Raw genomic sequence first — 19,580 nt, 5'->3', positions numbered from 1 at the left:
GGGGCACCCGGGCCTGTGTCACTCCCCAGGCCGTTAGGACCCCGAATCGCAGAAAGAGAAGGGGGGCTCCGCTCTCCTTCAGAGCATCTTGAAATACTTCATTCCGGGCCCCAGTCCCGAAGGAGCTGAGGGATCCCACCCAGGGAAGCAGTCAGGAGCTTCTGTCCTTTCTGGAAGGAGGAGCTGGGGTGGTGGTGGGGGGACACACACTGTGGCTCTACAGACCGAAAGGTCAGCCTTCTTAGCGGTGAGACTCGGTCTGAGGATGCTGTTCCAGGAAATGGGACTTTTTCTCGGGATCAGGACTGCTTCCTGGGGGTGTGGGGTGCAAGCAGGGGCTGGGAGCAGCCGCTCAGCCATGCTGTGGGGTCCCTGCTTCAGGGAGGGGGGTTGCACTTGGTGGCCCCAGGAATCCATGACCCCACAAGGGCCAGCTCCTCCCCTCCAGAGCCTCCCCACTAACACCACACCGGGGCTGTTTTCCAGGCATCAACATGGGCCCCGCGGTGGCCGGAGTGACTGGGGCTTGCAGGCTGCAGTACGACATTCTGGGGAAACACAGTCAACGTGGCCAGTGGATGGACGGCAACGGGGTCCCGGGCAGGATCCAGGTCAGTGCATTCAGAATCCCCAAGGTGCAGGTGCCCATCCTGCAGGCAGGAGACGGAGGCAGGAGAGGCAAGGGTGAGGCAGGGGCCGGCCACCTAGCCCTGCAGCCTGCATCCTCCCTTCCTCGTCTGCCTCTTCTGGGTGGGGACGCGAAGCTGCAGGCAGGCACGCTGATGGGGGCTCGATGTGTCTGCGGCCTTGGGGGTTGGCCCCGACGTGGCCATGGGGAGAGTCGGGGTGATGAGTGACTGGGATGTTTGGGGGCAGTGCGTGACGGCTCCTTAGAAGGGAAGGGGCTGCCTCGCCGTTCGAAGGGCAGAGTGCTGTGTGGCCACCTGACTTGGGAAGCTGCAGGTGACCCTGGGCGGGGAGCCATCTGAAGGTGTCGAGGACAGTGGCGCCTGCTCTTTACGGGTAGGAGGGAGTGTGGACCCACTCTCCTAATTTCCTTTAGAACAAATGAGCAAGTGTGAGTCAGCTGAAGCTTGGACACTGCAGGCCTCTGGGAGCCTCAGAGGGAGGGAGCCTGTCCCCTGTGTGTGGCTGTGGCTGTCCTCTGGGGACCCCGGGGGGCAGGGCAGAGAGCGTGGCACTTGGCGAGCAGGGCTGCTGCCTTCCCGCTGCGGCCTGGCCTCAGGGCGGCGTCAGAGGACTGCGCCCAGTGGCTGTCACCAGTTAGCACTGGGCTTTTGCTGTATCAGAGTCACACTGGGTCCTCTGCAGGCCCTGTGAGATGTGCATTCATCCCAGGTTTTGACAAAGACACTGGGGTGCAGCCCCCTGCAGGATGTGGTTCCAACGAGAAGGTTGTAAGCCTGGGGCTCTCCCACCTCGTGCCTGTTCGGTTCCGGTGGCCCCAGCTGGCATTTTGGGGCACTAGCTGTCGGTCAGGTGCCTTGGTGGGTCCTTCGGATTCATCAGCTTAAAAGGCAAACGGGTCAAAATCCTCACGGCGCTCTCCTGCTCTCAGAACATAGGTGAGATCTCTGTACCTCTGCGTTCTTTTCCTTAAGCTTCTCTTAAGGTGGTGAAACACACATAATGTAAAATTGACCGTCTTAGCCATTTTTAAGTGCCCAGCTCAGTGGTGTCAAGAGCACGCACGTTGTCCTAATGCCGTCGATCCCAGGACACTGTGTTCCTTCCCTAACAGGATCTTTCACCCCTGTTCCTCACAGCCTTCCCTAAGAGCTGGTCATGTCCCAGGGCAGACCTGGTGGGAAGCCCACCCACTCTCCAGCCTGGCCACGTCCAGAGCCGACATCACATGTCTAAGTGTCTGGAGTCAGGTGTGAGTCGGCCACTCCTCTGCTCAGAGCCGCCCCTGTTCCCTCAGCCTCCGGTGAGGGCCAGTTACCGTGGTGTGGCCTCCCCAACAGCATCCAGCCTCCCTCAGCTGCTGCCTGGCGAAGTCCGTGTCTGGACTCCCACAGGGCAGCGCTGCGTCTTGGCTCCAAGGTCCCTCTGCGTGGACCTCCCGGGAGCACCAGCATCACGCAGGGTCTTTGCAGACCCGGCCCCGCGCCTTCCTCCATTTGGCTTGAGTGTCAGCACCCATGCACTTGGGACAGGGCAGGACAGGAGCGGGGCTCTGCTGACGTCTGTCAGCCTGGGTAAGACCAGCGGTCCCCACCCCCACCCCCACCCCCCGGCCCGGCCGCGTGACCGCCCTCTGCGCAGAAGGTGCTCCCAGCCCATCACGCTCCTCCTCCTGTTTGAAGGGAGAAGCACTTACGCTCCACTGCTGTGTGGTTCTTTAAGGGGTTCGTGGTCACAGTCTAGGAGAGATGCCCTTCCCTTTGCTGGCCCAAACTAAGCCTTTGGTTCTTCCCTGGAAGAAGTGAACAAAAGACTCAGATTTTAATGTTCAAGTTTTGTAAAGAGGTGTCTTTTTTCCTGAAAATACTGTCCAATTAGCTGTCGCCTGCCCACGGTCTCATTCCTCAGCCCTCCGGCGGGAGCCTTCTTTCTTCTGGGTCAAAAGTCCAAACAAGGACACCGCCCACCCCGTGTCTGCCGTCCCAGGAGAGGCAGATGGGGGTTCTGTGCAGACTACAGTCCCAGGGACATCTCGGGGGCCCCATTTTCCAAGGAGTAAGCCAGCCAAGGGAAGGTTGACCACGATGATGCCCAGATTCCACCTCGGCCATCCGCTTGGGGACCGAGCAGATGCTTCCCTGGACATGCCTCCAGGGGGCCCAGCACGTGTTCTCATGCAGCGTGAAGTCGACATGGCTGTGGGACGGGTCCTCCCCTGCCGGCCGGGCCTCACAGGGAACTCTGGGGAGAGTTCCAGCGCGACGCTGCTGAGACACAGGGAGCCTCATGCAGACGGCTAAGAATCGGACATTCTAGGGGATGCCCTCGTGGCCTCCTGGGGACCTCGTGTCTCTGAGCCCCTGACCTGGACACTCACCAGGACCCGCCCCGGTAACGTCACGCACAGCCCTGATTCTCAGCCTGGGACTTCCTGGCTGGCATCTCGAGGCTGAGGGGGACACAGGGGCGGCATGCAGCCCGAGCTCCCAGGCGGCCCGGGAGGACCCCCCGGCCCGTCCCCGCCTGCCGTCAAACCTCGGCTTTGCTGTGTGTGGTGGTGGGTCATCCTCACCTCCAGCATTTCCTTGCACAACGTTTTGGATGCTTTATTGCCGCTCGTTCTTCATAAAACAAGTGAAAACAGTGAGAGGAAAAGCTCAGGGTCAGGAGCAGACTCAGAGGTTTTGTCCGTGTGCATCCGGGGGCTCGAGCAGGGCGTCGGGGTGTCGGGAGCACAGGTCTCTTTGAACAGATGAGTTGTGGGTTCAGCTGTGAGAGGAAAGAGCAAAATGGAGCCTTTGATCACGATCCATTTTGCCACCTTGCGTCTTAGAGGCCACGTCTGAGTGGTGGCCTTGGTGACCTCGGTGTCTCCCCGGGTAAGCAGCCAGTCTCGGGCTCAGTTCCATGAAGGACTTTGGGGCACGCTCAGTGAGCCCTGCCGGGGAACTGAGTGAGGCCCTCACCCTTGTGTGGCTTTAGACCGGGGCCTTTGGCAGCTTTGGGGCCACCCAGCAGCCAGCACCCTGGGGAGTTTAAGCACTCTCCACTTTTTCTTGGCCATTTGATTCTTTGTGACTGTCGTAGCCACCATCAGGCTGACCGAGTTACTCTTGTTGTCAGTGGACAGCGTCCTTCTCGTTTACAAGGCGTTGGGGGGGGGGACCACCTGCCCAGCTCCCAAGGCCGAGAGATGGAGTCAGTCTGGCGAGGGTCCAGGCCCCAGGCATCCACCTACCCTTCTCCGTCCGGGTGGGTGGATGGCGGCATCCTGTTCCTCCCCAGGCGACTTCCTCCAGACCCCAGGCAGCCCCCAGCCCCTCCATGCCAGCACCAGCCTGCGCCTCACCAACGAGCAGCTGCAGAAACTGGCAGAGGTAGTTAATTAAGGGCAGTGACAGCGCCCTGGGCCTCCTTCTATCGGTCTGGCAGACACGCTTCCAGCCCTCCTGTCTACACTGGTTCAGCCAGCTTTGGTTCTCCCGAGGGGCCCCTTCCCAGCACATTTAGAGCCATCCGCAGATTTCACCATCCTGGGAGCTGGGCAGGTCCTGATAGTCCGTGGTTATGCTTCCTTTCTGAGCTTCCCTGGGTAGGTTTCCCGCGGGCCTCGGTTGCCTGCCTGCCTGCCTGCCTTCTTGTATTCGACAAGCACTCATGAATGCCAGGAGCCCTGGGGAGACGTGCTGAGACAGACCAGACCCCTCGTGTGGGGCGCTGACTGTCCAGAGAGGGATTAGACGGCGTGCGTGCCAGAAGCAGGCCGATGGTTAGTGAGTGCGAGGGCCGCGCGGGAAGAAGGCCAGGTTCCAGCCCATCGGGCAGGGGAGAAGAACGGTCCTCTGCCCAGCTCTGCCAGGGACTGACACCCTGGGGACCTGAGACCCTGGGCCCTGGATGGGCCGAGTTGCTGTAACTAAAGATCCCAGAGATGGGAGATGGCATGAGAGGGGGAGGGTGTGGGGGGTTTCAGAGCAGCACCCAGGGGAGGGGAGCGAGGTGGTCTCCTTCAGTGTAAGGCGAGGAGGACCCAAGGAATCGTGTCCTCTTCTGCTTAAATAACCTTGCTAGAAAGAGCTTTCTCCTATTTCATGTTGTTTTGTTTTGTTTTGTTTTGTTTAACATTTTTTATTGACTTATAATCATTTTACAATGTTGTGTCAAATTCCAGTGTTCAGCACAATTTTTCAGTCATTCATGGACACATACACACTCATTGTCACATTTTTTTCTCTGTGATTTATCATAAGATTTTGTGTATATTTCCCTGTGCTATGCAGTGTAATCTTGTTTATCTGTTCTACAATTTTGAAATCCCAGTCTATCCCTTCCCACCCTCTACCCCCCTGGTAACCACAAGTCTGTATCCTCTGTCCATGAGTCTATTTCTGTCCTGGATTTATGCTTTGTTTTTATTTGTTTGTTTGTTTTTGTTTTTGTTTTTTAGATTCCACATATGAGCGATCTCATATGGTATTTCTCTTTCTCTTTCTGGCTTACTTCACTTAGAATGACATTCTCTAGGAGCATCCATGTTGCTGCAAATGGCGTTATGTTGTCGGTTTTCATGGCTGAGTAGTATTCCATTGTATAAATATACCACATCTTCTTTATCCAGTCACCTGTTGATGGACATTTAGGCTGTTTCCATGTTTTGGCTATTGTAAATAGTGCTGCTATGAACATTGGGGTGCAGGATTTCATGTTGTTTTTAACTGTGTGAGGCGGGAATTCTTCCAGCTAAACTGTTGTTTAGCTAGATTCCCAATTCTGGGAACCCAAGAATTGGGGGAGTGAAGTCACGTCCCCGCTGTCACTAGGGAGGGGAATGTGCCTACCGCCCTGTCTGCGCTGGTGGCCCCCGCTTTTGGGCCCACGGAGGCCCCAGGAGCCAGGAGCCTGTGCACCCCAGCTGGGCCCTGAGGGCTCTGTGCCGGCCACAGGGATGCGAGCCTGGTGCCGGCCCCTTCCTGCCAGTCCCCGACCCTCGAGGTTGTCCGAGGTTCCTGCCGGTGCCGGGAGCCCTGCGGGGAGCCGGGCCTGCCACTGTGTGTCCACAACTGGAGCTCGATGTCTGCAGGTGTGCCTGGAGCCTGGGGTGACCGTGGAGCTCACACCCTGGGACCAGGTCTGTGTAGGCCCTGTCCAGCCCACCCATCATCCGTGGGGACCACTGTCCTCACCTGTTTGTCTAGGGCCGCTTAGTTCCCTCGGAGTCCCCTGCTCTGTTTGTGGGATCATGTTCTTCTCACAGGGCGATCAGAGTCACCACAGGAGGAGCCAGAGGACCTGGCTTGCAGGCCGAGCCAGGGAGGCCAGGGCGTGGGTGATCAGGGTGGGCTGTGCAGGTGGAGGAGGGACCCCTCCATGGGCTCCCCTTTGACCAAGAGTGATGCCCGCATGTCTCTCCTGCAGGTGACTGAGGAAGTTCACCGGCTGCTGCGGCGGGGCACGTACCACTTTGTGTGCCGTGGGAAAGTCGGCGTCCAGGGCAAGGGCGAGGTGCTGACGTACTTCCTGGAAGGCAGGACCGACGGAAGTGGCTCCCAAACCAGGTCTGTGAACTGAGAGTGGAAAATGTAAGGACATGTGGGAGAGCCAGCCTGCAGACCAGACTGGTCATGGGCCACCCCCCGGTACCCCCTGCTGCAGCCAGCCTCTCAGTCGGAGCCGGGGTGGGGGCTCTGCGCGGCTCGGGGTTCACCCCCTGGCCCCCGGGTCAGCACTTGCCCCCTGGAGCAGCAGGGAAGGAGGCTTAGTGGAGCCCACACGGGCCGCTGGGGGCACAGGGGTGAATGCTCGGGGCTTCAGGGGCCTCGGGCTCCTGCAGGGACCAGCCCTGGCAGCAGAGCAGGGCCAGGGTCCAGGGCGAGGCTGGGGCAGGGGCACCACACGGCTGGACACACACGGCTTATGAGTGTGTTGCTTAGCGCTTCATAGTCTAAAGGGACATCCGAGTCTCTTGGTGTCGTGAAACGTCCCTTTCATCGAGACGATTATTACCGAGTAGAGCCTCCTTCAGAGGTGGGACTGTCAGACCCGGGAGATCCTCAGACACCCTCGCTGTTCGCTCTCTTCTTGTCAACCTGTAAACAAGAAACGTCCTCGTCTCCCGGTTAAACACATTAATCCCGGATAGGTAGCTTCCTCTAGGCACTGTGTGGGTCCTCCCCTTCCACGTGGAGACAGACTGCTTTCTGGATCTCTTCTCCCTTCTTTCACGGTTACTCCGCCATCCAGTCTGTGTCCTGTTCCCATCATTTCACTAAATCGGTCCCTGTCAAGTTTGCTGATCGCCTTCCTTTGAACTTTTTCTCAGAATACACTACATAGAATCCAACACTCAACAATCTCTGTCCCATTTCCTGAGGATTCCATCCCTTGCATGTTTTTCTCCAGATGACGCACCATCATCTAACACACATGAGGACTTTGCTTTTTTTGTGTGTGTTTTTTTTTTTTGGAAATTACCTGATGACCCCAGTCGACTAGAGCTGCTTGGGGCAGGGATTTTATCAGTTTGTTCACTTCTGGATCCTGAGCCCTTAGAACTGTGCCCAGCACAAGGTAGGGACGCCACAAATATTGGTTGAATTAATGGGACATCACATTGTCCCGGAACTCCGAGAACCTTTTTTCTGGCCACTTCTCTCACCTCCTTCATGTCCCATCCCACCTCTGCCGACCCCTCAAATGTTAGTGTTCTCAAGGCTCCGGCACCCATCCTCTGCTCTTCTCATTCTATTCATTTTACACGGCACGTGGGCATCACTGACACGGAAGTAGTTCGGTCGTCTAACAAATCCTGCCCACTTAGCTGGGCGTTCGGGCCTCAGTATGGATTCTGCAACTAGGTTTCAAGACTCAGTCCTCACGCCTCTGCCACTGGAACCGTGTTTCAGGCCTGCACCAGGGTGATAGCCCAGCGCTCTCCTTCCTCTGAGGGCAGCTTCCTCACCGAATTGTCCTCCTCTTAGGATGACACAGATAAGGAAGCAGAGGTGCTATGCGAAGGTGACCAGGAATATAGACTTGTCACCTCCTCCCTCTCACAAATTCTGCTTCTGAATGCATGTTTTATCTTTCTTCTTGCCCGTCAGATAAAACTATACAGGTTGACAGAGGTTACCTTAATTCTCTCTTGCTATGGCGTTTAGTTTCTAAAGGTATGTGGTGAATTAGGGACATAACGTGTTTCTTGAGAAAATTCTTAATGTATAATTAAGACTGGATCACCTGTCCTTGCCAAAACAGAAGCGACTCCTCTCCCTGCTGGGCTGTTACTTACTTACAGGTCGAATCCCTGTGGCCCCTGGGCCACCTGCACCATCTGCCGTCACCGTAGGCTGTCTGCTTCTCCTCCCTTGCAGGCTTCCGTCCGGGCTGTTCAGTGAGATCTGAACCCAGGACATCTAGATGTGTTATAGACCCATTGCTTCAGGCCCTGCACCCCTCTAGACACAGAAGGCCTGGGCGGTGAGGATCATGGGAAAGTCATCCTGGCTCTTCCCTCTTAATTTGCCGTGTTAATTCAACTTTTACGACCTATTCCTGCAAGATGTGAACCCACATTGTGGATAATGAAGTTAAATGCTCTTACTTTAAACATGTTTCTGTGATCAGTAGAAATACATGTGTATTTCAGGGCAAGATTTTCATCTTCTCTTTAACACCTTGGAGAATAACACAATTTAGTAAATGTTTTATTTAAGAGGTGAATCCAGGGCTTTGTATTAAGTCGTATAGACACTACTGTGAGGAAGGTGATGGACCAGAGGCTAGTTGAGGGGAAAACAGTACAAAGCATGATCAGTATAGGATGCCATGGCTGCAGCCCGGTTGTACACATAGCGAAAGTTTCATGATGAGACAAAACCTAAACTGTAACCCATGAGGTCGATGGGAGATTATTGGTATTAAAATGTGTGGAGTTACGAGGTTGGATAGAAGAGCCTTGAAATTAGGATTCCAGTGAAGGGATATACTTAAATTGTATTCGTTCACAGAACTAACAAAGCATAATAAAATGTATAGGGAATCACAAAAGACACAGAATTGTCAAAGCATCCCTGAAGAAAAAGAATGGAGCTGGAGGAATAACCTTCCCAGACTTGAGACAGTTCTACAGAGTTACAGTAAGCAAAACGGCATGGTATTGGTACAGAAACAGACGTATGGATCAGTGGAATAGAATGGAGAACCCAGAAATGAACCCGCAATGTTTTCGTCAATTTATCTTTCGAGAAAGGAGGGAAGAACGTACAAGGGAATAGAGACAGTCTCTTCAGCAAATTGTGTTGGGAAGACTGGACAGCTGCATGTAAATCAGTGAAGCTAGAATACTTCCTCACACCATACACAAAAATCAACTCAAAATGGATTAAAGGCTTAAACATAGGACAAGAGACAACAAGGCTCCTAGAAGAAAATACAAGCAAAACTTTGTCTCACATACATCTCGGCAGTGTCCTCCTAGTGCGGTCTACTCAAGCAATAGAAAAAGCAAGAATCCACAAATTGGGACCTAGTTAAACTTACAAGCTTTCGCATAAAATGACAACCTACAGAATGGGAGAAACTATTTGTAAAAGATGAAACCGACAAAGGCTTGATCTCTAGAATATGTAAGCAGCTCCTACAACTTAATAGGAGAAAAAGAAACAACCCAATCCAAAAATGGGCAGAAGACCTAAACAAGCAATTCTCTAACGAAGACGTGTGAATGATCGATACGCACATGAAAAAATGCTCTGTATCAGTAATTATCAGAGAAATACAAGTCAAAACTACAATGAGGTATCTCCTCACACCAGTCAGAGTGGCCATCATTCAAGAGTCCACACAAATGATAAATGCTGGAGAGGCTGTGGAGAAAAGGGAACCCTCCTATAATGTTACACTGCTGGTGGGAATGCAGTTTGGTTCAGACATGGTGGAAAACAGTATGGAGATTCCTCAAAAGACTAGGAATAGACTTACCATATGACCCAGCAATCCCACTCCTGGGTTCTATCCAGAAGGAACCTTAATGCAAAAAGACACCCGCACCCCAGTGTTCACAGCAGCACTACTTACAAGACATGGAAACAACCTAATTGTCCATCGATAAGTGGATAAAGAAGACGTGATGTATTTATATGGTGGAATACTACTCAGCCATGAAAATGACATCATCATACCATTTGCAGCAACATGGATGTCCCTGGAGAAGGTCATTCTAAGTGAAGTAAGCCAGAAACAGAAAGAAAAACACCATGTAGTATTATCACTCATATGTGGAACCTAAAAAAAAAAAAAAAGACAAGTGAACTTAAATGTAAAAGAGAAAAAGAGTCACAGACAGAGAATACAAACTTGTGGTTGCCAGGGGGGAGTGGGCTGGGAACGGACAGACTGGGAGTTGGAGACTTGCAGATAACGACAGGCATTTATAGAACAGATAAACAAGTTTCTTCCGTAATATAGCACAGGGAACTGTATTCAAGATCTTGTGAGTTTCCAGAAAAACACACGGAAGCCCCAGACAGCCCCAGACACTGTGGACACTCAGTGGCCATATGCAGGGCTCATAGGGATCCAAGTTTTTCTGGAAAAACCCTTTCCAGGTGAGGCCCAGGAAGAGGGCGGTACCCGGCAGCCAAGTCCGTGCAAGCGTCACGCTTCCTGCACGAGGAGAGCAGCTCTCGGGCGCTCCCAGGGCTAGAGAGACCCTGGGGCGGCGGGGAAGTGAGGGCGGACGCGGGAAGGGCTCCTCTGCTAGAAGAGGACCAGCACGGGCAGCTCCCCAGAGAGCACTGCTGCTTCCCGGGGGCTGGGACCCGGGTGGGGCAGGGGAGGGAGGGAGGGGCCCCGGGCATCCGCTGGGCACACCTCACCTGGCCCAGCCTGCAGGGACTGTGTGTCGTCCGTCCTAGGGGTGAGGCCGTCCTGCTCCTGCTGGGGTTCTGCGTCTGCTTCCTGGTGTCCTGTGCCCTGTGCCTGCTCATCACCTGGCCCGGGTACCTGTGTGCGTGTCTTGCGCCTGCCTGTCACCTGAACAGGTAAGTGCTCGGCCTCTGCCTGCCCTCCTGGCAGGCCAGGTGGAGGCAGTTTGTCCCTCACCTTCCTGGCAGGTGAAAAAAGAGTCGTCCACGGGGTACAAGCCCATTAGGCCCCATCCTGTGCGGGGTGCCGTTTGGAGTTCTGGGAGCGGGCCCCGTAGACACAGGGGTGGGTGTGGATGGAGACTCAGTAAATGAGCACGAGGGGTGACACTGTTCTCTCCGAAACGAGGGTGTGGCCTGTCGTGGGACCGTGCCGTAGACGGGGGCCTCCACGCTCTCGAGGACTCTTCGTTGGCGTAGGAGCCAGGGTAGAGCCCGTGGCCCTGTTCTGCCCGGGGCTCCTGGGAGAGGGCCCTGTCCCCGTCCCGCACACCTGCCGCACGTCCTGAGCCTTCCTGTTCAAACGTCCCATTTCCCCTCTGGATCCTCAGTTGTCACGTCTGACAGACCAAGGGTGATCTGTGTACGACGGTCGAAAGCAGCTGCTTCTCGAGAAGATTGAACCGAGGTTTATTTATTTAAAGTCTTTCTTATTCTCAGGTACCCTCTTGATTTAAGTCGAGAAGAAAACGCCACTGGAATAAACAGCCGCAGTCCAGCTCTCTGACTTCACAGACGGGGCGGCATCGGGCCCGGTCAGCTGCAGTTTCCCGCTTCAGGTAAGACGGCTTTACGCGCCTACTTCCAAGCGAAGGCGTCGCACGTAGACGCTGGCTTCTAAGTCCTGTCACGCTCGTCCCCGGTGCTGGGAACCCGTGTGCCCGGTGGACAAACGGCTCTCCTGGTGGAGGGGGCCCGGGCTGGCCCCTTTCTTTCCCAACGTCCACTGCCCCCCTCCTCGCCCTCCCTCGTCGCCCGAGCACTTTTCTCAGGGTGGGATTCTCGGCACTGCAGCGGGTCCCCCCTCCGGGCTGCCGGGCAGGAGGCAGCTCGGGCTGGGCGCACGGTCCCGAGGGCAGGCGGCTGCGGTTCCCCCGGCCAGCCAGCGCGTGCCTGTTCAGGGGCCGACCCACGTGCTCACACACTGCCCTCCCCAGGCCCTGGCCGTGACAGCAGGGCCCTGAGGTCGCCCCGGGGCTTGCGCAGAGGACTGTGGGGCCAGGCGACAGGAGGGGGCGTGGTCAGCAGGATCCGACTGGGGAGGATGGGGGCCGGCAGGTGGGACAGATCTGTCCAGCAGAGGCCCAGTGTGTACCGAGGGAGGCAGCTGCCAGTGGGCGCGGCCGCGCACGCGGCTGGGTTGGGGTCCATCGCAGTCGTGCATCCCTGAGGAAGCCTAGGCGTCAACAGAGGGCTTTCCTCCGTGACGTAGAAGTGGCCACAGCCAGGGCATCAGGGTTGGTGTGGCAGCTCTGGGACCACCTGGGGCCTTCACCGGCCCAACTGGCTCCATCATCACTAGAGGCTGCCAGCTCCAGGGCCTTCGTGTCTCCGTCCACGAAAGGATGGGTATTGGAGCTGATATTCATCGTGTACTAGGAGCAGGGCCTGGGCCACCACAGGCTCAACTGAACATTGTTGGAACAAGAGGGGAAGCTGGTGAAACCGAGGGGCGGGATCCCTGTCAGTCCTGGAGGCCAGGATGCCGTGACCAGAGGAGGCGCTCTACGGGGCTGGAGAGTCCGTGGTGACGGCTGGAAAGGGGCAGAGCTCACCGGCCAGACGTGTTCCTGCAGTGGTGCTGGCCTTGGGTGGGCACGTGGAGGGGCCGAGGCTGAGCAGGCGGGGGGGGGGGCAGGGGTAAGAGGAGCAGTGAGGAGGGAGCCAGAGGGGTGCACACTGGACCAGTCCCTGGGCACCTGCGGGTTCAGATGCGCTTTGCTGTCTGGGGGGGGGGGGGTCCAGGCCTCCCTGGTCCCTGGGGAACGTGAGCATGACGTGACTGGGAAGGAGGCTGGGTGTGCCTCGTACAGCGCCCCTGTCACCTTTCCCACGCGGGCCTGGCGCTGATGGTCGTATTTCAGCCTCATTTTTCCATCCACCATCCCAGTAACCCCTTCGTGGTCTTCTGAGCCGAGGCAGAGGGGATCGCTCAGGAGGGTGAGAGTCCTAACGTGGGCTTCCTCGCCTCCCTGTGTTACCAAGTCCCAAGCTCATTCTGCTCGCCACGTGGCAGGCCAGGAAACCGGGGGATGAAGTGTTAGGGCAAAGAAGAGTGACTTTGTCCGGAGAGCCGGCTGACTGAGAAAGATGGCAGAATAGTGTCCTGCAGAACCATCTTCTCCAAGTCAGAATACGGGCGCCTTTTACCCCAAACGGGGGAGGGGGCGTGGTTGGTTGCTGCAAAGTTCTTGGTGCAGGAATTTGCTGTTCTTGCAGCTGTCCGCATGGGTGAGGTCATGGTGCCCCTGTAAAGCCTCTAAGAAAGCAGATGTCATGTTCTGTTCTGCAAGGTGTTGCCTTTACATGAATGGGAAAGTGTTAATATCCTTAAAGGTCAGAGCCTTGAGAGTAGGCTCTGCTGTATATTTCAGGCTAAAGGCAACATTGTGCTTCAAACGGTGCAGAAACAGCAAGACTAGGCCTAGGAAACAACACAGGGTTAAAGCGAAAGGATCAGGTCTAGTTTGCAGTCAGATTTGCTCTTTCCTATTACACCTGCTGCCCTCGCAGGGCTGGCTTCAGGGAGGAAGAGCGCCCCCAGCCCCAGCCCCCCCAGCCCCCAAGAGCCGCCTGCAGCGGGTGAGGAAGGCAGGGAGGGGGTTTGCAGCGCTGGTGAGGTCAACTAGACATGGCTGATGGATGGACACTGACTGCAAAGTTAGAAAACCTCTAGGTTTTTCCTCTTTGGGGAGAGAGAGAGGGAGCCTTGGCAGAGGGCAGTGACCCTAAAGACAAACCCAAGAGCTCCTGGCAGCCCCTGCAAGTCCCCGGTCCTGGTCCTCGTGTTACATCATGTCCTACCTCAGCCCCAGTGGCTCCCACGGTGTATCTGTGTGGGACTGAGTTCATTTATTTAGCATAATCATGGCAGTATTTTTTAAACATGAAATTGCAGCTTACTAGGGTCTGTGTAATCTTTTTTGTTAATTTGTTTATTTTTTCCTTTATTTATTTGTGTGTGTGTGTGTGTGTGTGTGTGTGTGTGTGTGTGTGTGTGAGAGCTGTTAACAAAGGGGATGGAATAGGAATGAATGAAAATGTCACTCTATTGACCGTCATCAGGGTTCCCTGGAAGCCTGTTGCAGTTGTGTGTGTCTGTGTGACTGTGGCTTATAACATGGTTCTTAATTTGTCGCCTGGTTGGAAGCCTTTGAGTGCCCCTCCCCGCCCCCTCCCCTCCCATGGGAGCAGCAGCGGGCAGTCAAGGGAGCCAGGCCATGCCTCCTCCTGGCCCCTAACTCACAGGGCAGGAGCCCTGAGAATAAGCCAGGAGCACAGCCGGCTGAGCGGAGGATGTGGTTGTGTAGCTGTCGCGTTCGCCTCGACTGAACTCCACAGCCACAGGGCTCGGGCACGTCGGGGAGGTTCGTCACTCAGCGGCCACCCTGCTTCCCACCGACCATTTGGAGCAGCTGCGGTTTTCCTGGTTCGTGTCCCGGTCACGGCACCCTCCACGGCTTCTTTCCCTGCAGAGCACAGGCTGTCACTCCAGATTTGCCCTGTGTCCCCCTGCCTCGTGGGGTCCTTCGTGAAATTCAGCTCCGGCTGTGAACTGCCCTCCAGACGTGGGGTCCGGGACGCCCAGCCTGGCCACGGCTGCAGAGTCGCTTTCTGAGACAGTGACAGGGGCTTTGAGGACGTTCCAACAGCTGACACCCCAGAGGGCCGCCTTTGACTGACTGTGTGTCCTGTTCTAGGGGCGTTTTCTGTTGTTTGCATCCGACCGGCCGTCTTTCTTTGGTGTTATGACAAATTAGCCGTCGTGCCGCTGTTTGCTCTGTGTGTGTGTGTGTGTGTACCTGTGTCAGCGCGGGGTGTGAGCTGAACAGCCCGCTGCGTCCTGGTCTGCAGAGTGCGTGCGGTTGGCTGGTGGTGTCTGGGCCCCGGTTCCTCGGCTGTAGAGCGGGGACCGTAATGGCCCCGACCTCACAGGGTGGGAGGGTTAGAGGGATACGCGAGTACGCGGCCCAGGGCACCCTCGCTGGTCCGCGCTTCCTCTGTGGTCCCGTGGTCTCAAGTTGTGTTTTCGTTCTAATTTCAGAAGTGTGATTCTAAAACCTTCTGACTTTATCCATGAAATCATTTGTTGAGTATTGTAGAAATGCATTTAAAGAAGCTGAAAATGAAATTTCTAGTAACTTTACAAACATCGTGTAAAGCCTGTGTGAAGAAAGGGACGAAACATAGAGCATAAAAAAGAAGAAACAAGTAAAGGAAATTTTTTACCATTGCTGAGACAGAAGGGCGCAATATTCTGAAAACGTCAAGTTAATCTATTCAGTGAATTTCGGTGCCAGTCAACGTCATAGGGCAGGGCAGATGGCGGGAAGTGTTGCTATTTAATTTAGAGATGTCAGTTTTCAGCTTTTTAATTTTGGCAGTTTTTTCACCTGGGAGATGAATGATATGAAAAGAGCCAGGAAATGTGTGTGGAGGATGAATTATGGGTGAGACTCTAGCCGCATTCAGATGGTTCTGGCCGTTCTAGAGTGTGAATCACCTACTGTGGCCACAAATGACTGTAAAAGAGACTTGGTTTTCAATAGTGCTTTATTGCTCGGTGTTTTCCAGAGTGCTCGATGATCCCGATCCGCGCCATCTCGTGTATCTTCACAGTGGTCTGTATCTACTCCGTGGCCCCAGGATATGTGGTGAGCGTGTCTGCAGGGGCTGGGCGTGGCAAGGGCCGTGAGGGACAGGGATGAGGGGCAGCCGCCGGGAGCCGCACTGGAGGGCCCGCCCCTAGGATGGGGAGGGAAACAAGGGGGGTCAGAAGTGGGCCTGGGGTGTCCCAGGAAGCCAGGGTGAGGGGGACATCGGCCAGTGGAGGAGGTGTGATCGGCCCTTTGTGGCGTGCCAAGGACAGAAGCTGGGGCAGTGAAACAGGAAGGAGGGGGTGGGGGGGGAACAGGATGGAGCTGAGGGGTTTAGGAGGACGGTAGGGGTCTCGTGTCCTCCAGCCCAGGTCCTGGGGCTCCGCTTCTGGTAGTGAGGAGCCTCGAAGGGCCAGGACTGGGCAGGAGTACCCAAGGCCTGGCCGGTGGCACTGGGGGAGTGGGTGGGGCAGGGGGCCAGAGAATGCCGGGGAGGAGGGGGTGCTGTGTGCTCTGAGTGGGGCCCCTCCATCCCTCTCCAGGTGGGCTGCCTGCTCTGGGCCGGGAGCTCCAGCCCCAACGGGTCCCTGGCGGTCCTGTCGTCTGAGGGCCGGGCCCTAGTGCTGCCCGCCCTGCCCGCCCTGCCCTGCAAGCTGTGCCCCATACCCTGCTCTGAGGCCTCATGGGCGCCCTCCTGCTGGCCATATCCCTGCGGGTCTCCTCTTTGCCCCAAATGATCCCCGCTTGTGGCGTCACCACGTCCTGGACCTCAGCGGGTATCGAGGACCGTGGGGCAGGTACGCTGCTGCTGCCGGGCATCCCACGGGCAGGCGTCGCAGATACCCATCCGTGATGCCCTGTGCTGTGGTCTGCTGACTAGAAGCTCGTTCGTGCCAGGGCTTCTCCCCTCGTCCACTTGGGTGCCAGTTCCAGCAGGTCCTTGGGTTTCTCGGTGAGATGTGGCTCTCAGCCCGGGTCAGTCCCAGGCGCCTCTGGGGGTGTCGCACCTGTGGGGCCCTCGGTGGATGGGTCTTGTGTTCTTGGCACTGAATGGGGTTCTCCTCCTTCTCTTCCCCAAGGGGCAGCTTGGAGCCGATCCTGGCCATCCTGCTGTTCTCACGTGCGCTGGCCCTGACGCCTGGCACGTGGACGTCAAGCTGCGGCCGGACTACGTCTGGGCTGCGCAGGCAAGAGGAGCCCCTCTGCTTCCACGGGGGTCGGCAAGGGAGTCCCTTGGGAAGGGTGTCACGTGGGGGCTTCCGGCTAGACGCCAGCAGCCAGCCGTGTGGGTGGTGTTAGGCATAGGGACCCCTGCGGGGGGGCCTCGCAGTGGGGGAGAGGGACGAGGCTGCACCCCAAGTACAGCAAGGGCAGGTGGGCTTGTACAGCCGAGGGGCAGGGTGGGGGCAGTGGCTGTAAAGTGATGAAGAGTAGAGATCAGGGGGCAGGGGTTTCTGACTGAGCTGATGTAACAGGATTCATGCTGAGGACAGGCCTGGGTGATCGGACGTCACCTGGGGAGGGTGGGAGGTGAGGAACCCGATCAGATGTCCGGGGTGATCGGATGTCAGGGATGGGGTGTCTGGGTGAGCTGGCTCAGCGGGGTTCTTGCTAAAACTGGACAATGCGGAAATGAAGAGGGACGCCGCAAAGTCAGGGCCCAGTTGGGAAGACAGTTCAGAGTCTGGTCCAGGAGAGGATCTTGTCAGGTGGCGGGTTGTCGAGCGAGTGAAGGATGCTGGAAGGGTGGGCGAGTGACCAACGGAGCATCCTGTCATCCCCAGGCAGAGGAGGAGCGGGACGACACGGAGAGGGTGAAGCCGGACAACAGGAGGGTCCTCTTCAACCTCCTGCCGGCCCACGTCGCCCTGCACTGCCTCATGGCCAACCCCCGGAACGCGGTGAGTGTGCGGCCTGCGTGGCAGTGCTTCCCGGGCCCTGAGACCCAGCAGGGTGCTCCTCCAAGCCGAGCTGCTCTGGGAGGGGCTGCAGGGCTGCAGCTGGAGGTCCAGTCCAGAGGGACCCTCCCCTCTGCCTCATACCGCACGGGGTAGCCTTTTCCAAGCCCTCAGCTGCACCAAGCAGGGGAGGCCCCTCTGCCCACCCCCAGGCGCAGGGCAGAGGCCGGGCCATCAGAGGCTCCTGGGATGTGGGGTTGACAGGTGCCCAGAACCACCGTGTCCTCCCCTTTGATCCTGGAAGAGAGCATAACGTTCACCATCCCCACAAGGCGGGAGATGGGGCTTCAGGAAACCACACTCAAGGGGGAAAGCGCTGTTTCAAGACCTTCACGGTCTGGGTGGTGTCCCGTCCTGGCTGAGTTTGTGTGGGCGGCCTGGCCTGGCCCTGCCCGCCTGGCCGCAGGGCTGGTGGTTCATCCTCTTCTCCATGTTCAGTGCAGTCTGGGGCCACGACCTAGAGGTGAAGCTCGAAAACCACCCCAGCAGCACAGCGCAGGGCTTGGAAAAGCCGTCTCAAAAATAAGAGAGTCTCAGGTTGGGTTTCTAGGTCCTAAAGGCACAAACACCAAGGCTCAGCTTGCCCAGCTGTGGCCTGAAGTAGCTTCCAGGCTCATCTTTCAACCTGCTGGGCCTGGGGGTGTCCAGAGGGGTTTGTCTTGCCAGAGCAGCATGTCCCTCCCTGGTGCCACCCCCCAACAGGGGGCTCTGCTCTCACCTGGGAGCTGAACGACCTCGCGTCGTCCTAGATGCTCCAGGCCCCCTCCTTGTGTGTCTATTGTTAAATAAATTGAATCAATAATTAATAACCTTCCAAAACAGAAAGTGCTGGGTGTAGCTGGGTTCACGGGTGAATTCTGTCAGACGTTTCATAAAGAAGTCATACCAGTTCCCTGTAATCTCCTCCAGGATATAGAAGTAGAAGCAATGCTTCCCACCGCATTCTGTGAGTCCAGCATTACCACATTAGCGCATTGCCACAATAGCAAACCAGATTAAGAAATTACAAGAAAGGAAAATTACGGGCCAGTATTCCTTTTGAATATAGATGCATAAATTCTCACCAAATATTAATTAGACAATTGAATTCAGCAAGGTATGAGAAGAACTAAGCGCCACAAATGAGTGTTGAATTTATTCCAGATACGCAAGGCTGGCTCAGCATTTCAAAATTAATTAATAAAACTCACCATATCAACAGGATAAAAAAAGAGAAATCACATGATCATATCAATTGATGCAAACCATTTATTTGACAGCATATAACACCCATTCCTGATTTAAAGAAAACTTCCTCAGCAAACTACGAATAGAAGGGAACTTCCTCAACTTGATAAAGAGTATCTACCAAATCCCCCTGTAGCGTGCCCGCAGACACGATGCGGAGGAACTGATGCCTTCCCCCGAGATAGGAGCGCGACCAGGAAGCCCCTCTCCTCTCACCGCTCCTGTTTGCCAGTCACACTGGAAGACCTGGCTAGAGCAGTGAGACAGGAACAGGAAATAAAGGTGTATAGACAGAGAAGGATGAGATAAAACTGTCCTTGTCCTTAGGTAGTACGATTATTTATATAGAAAAAACGATTTTTTAAAATACACCAGCAGTGAACAAGTGAAATCTGAAAATACAATACCCTTTGTGTTAGCACACACCCCCACACTTAAATACCGGGTACAGGTTTTCAAGATACAGGTAGTATCTCTATGAGGAAAGCGAGAAAGCTCTGATGAGAGAAGTCAAAGAAGGTCTAGCTAAGTGGAAATACAGTCCGCGTTTCTGCCTAGAAGGACATCATCAAGACGTCAGTTATTCCCTGCTCGACCTGTAGATTGAACTCAAGCAGCCCGGCTGCTGCATTGTTGATGTGGAGATCAAATCGCGAGCTCACCAGGGGTGCCGCTTGGCCCCCTGCAGGTCACTGGCTGAGCGTCCCTGCTGCCTCTGCCCTCGCGCCCCTCAACTGTAATAACCCGCGTGTGCTCACATCCAGGTCAGGCCGTGCGTCTCCTCCCGCCTCGGCGCGTTGGCAGCCTTCCCCGTGGAGGCGCTCGGCGTCCCGGACGAGATCGACTACCGGTCCTGCGACGACTTCGTGCTCCGTGCAGGTACGTGGCCGCAGGCCGTCCCGTCACTCGGGCCAGCGCACCCTTCCCGCACCCGGCCCGGGAGCTGGTGGCCACGGCCCTCTGCCTAGGAGGCCGTTCCAGGCTCCCTTGTCTCAGGGAGGCGGGTG

General features: G+C 56.1%; 1 protein-coding gene across 1 annotated transcript; it reads left to right on the top strand.

The window, feature by feature from the left end:
- Positions 1 to 496: 496 nt before the first annotated feature.
- LOC140694589 (adenylate cyclase type 1-like) lies at positions 497 to 19,541 on the top strand. Its single transcript, XM_072957757.1, has 8 exons — positions 497 to 611; positions 6,064 to 6,203; positions 10,563 to 10,688; positions 11,232 to 11,350; positions 15,366 to 15,445; positions 16,468 to 16,575; positions 17,173 to 17,289; positions 19,338 to 19,541. Exons 5-8 carry the CDS (start codon positions 15,374 to 15,376, stop codon positions 19,539 to 19,541), a joined length of 501 nt encoding a protein of 166 aa, XP_072813858.1. The 5' UTR covers positions 497 to 611; positions 6,064 to 6,203; positions 10,563 to 10,688; positions 11,232 to 11,350; positions 15,366 to 15,373.
- Positions 19,542 to 19,580: the final 39 nt, after the last annotated feature.

This window comes from Vicugna pacos, unplaced genomic scaffold (assembly GCF_048564905.1).
Source record: "Vicugna pacos unplaced genomic scaffold, VicPac4 scaffold_56, whole genome shotgun sequence".
Taxonomy (NCBI): domain Eukaryota; kingdom Metazoa; phylum Chordata; class Mammalia; order Artiodactyla; family Camelidae; genus Vicugna; species Vicugna pacos.
Note: the sequence above shows the minus strand (reverse complement) of the source record. Positions and strands in the feature narration are given on the sequence as shown.

What these genes read in the sequence shown, in the direction of transcription:
- LOC140694589 (XM_072957757.1), top strand. Translation starts at nt 15,374, where the DNA reads ATGATCCCGATCCGCGCCATCTCGTGTATCTTCACAGTGGTCTGTATC. An exon ending in CCGTGGCCCCAGGATATGTG is followed by an intron (nt 15,446 to 16,467) that starts GTGAGCGTGTCT and finishes CTCTTCCCCAAG; the next exon opens with GGGCAGCTTGGAGCCGATCC. An exon ending in ACTACGTCTGGGCTGCGCAG is followed by an intron (nt 16,576 to 17,172) that starts GCAAGAGGAGCC and finishes TGTCATCCCCAG; the next exon opens with GCAGAGGAGGAGCGGGACGA.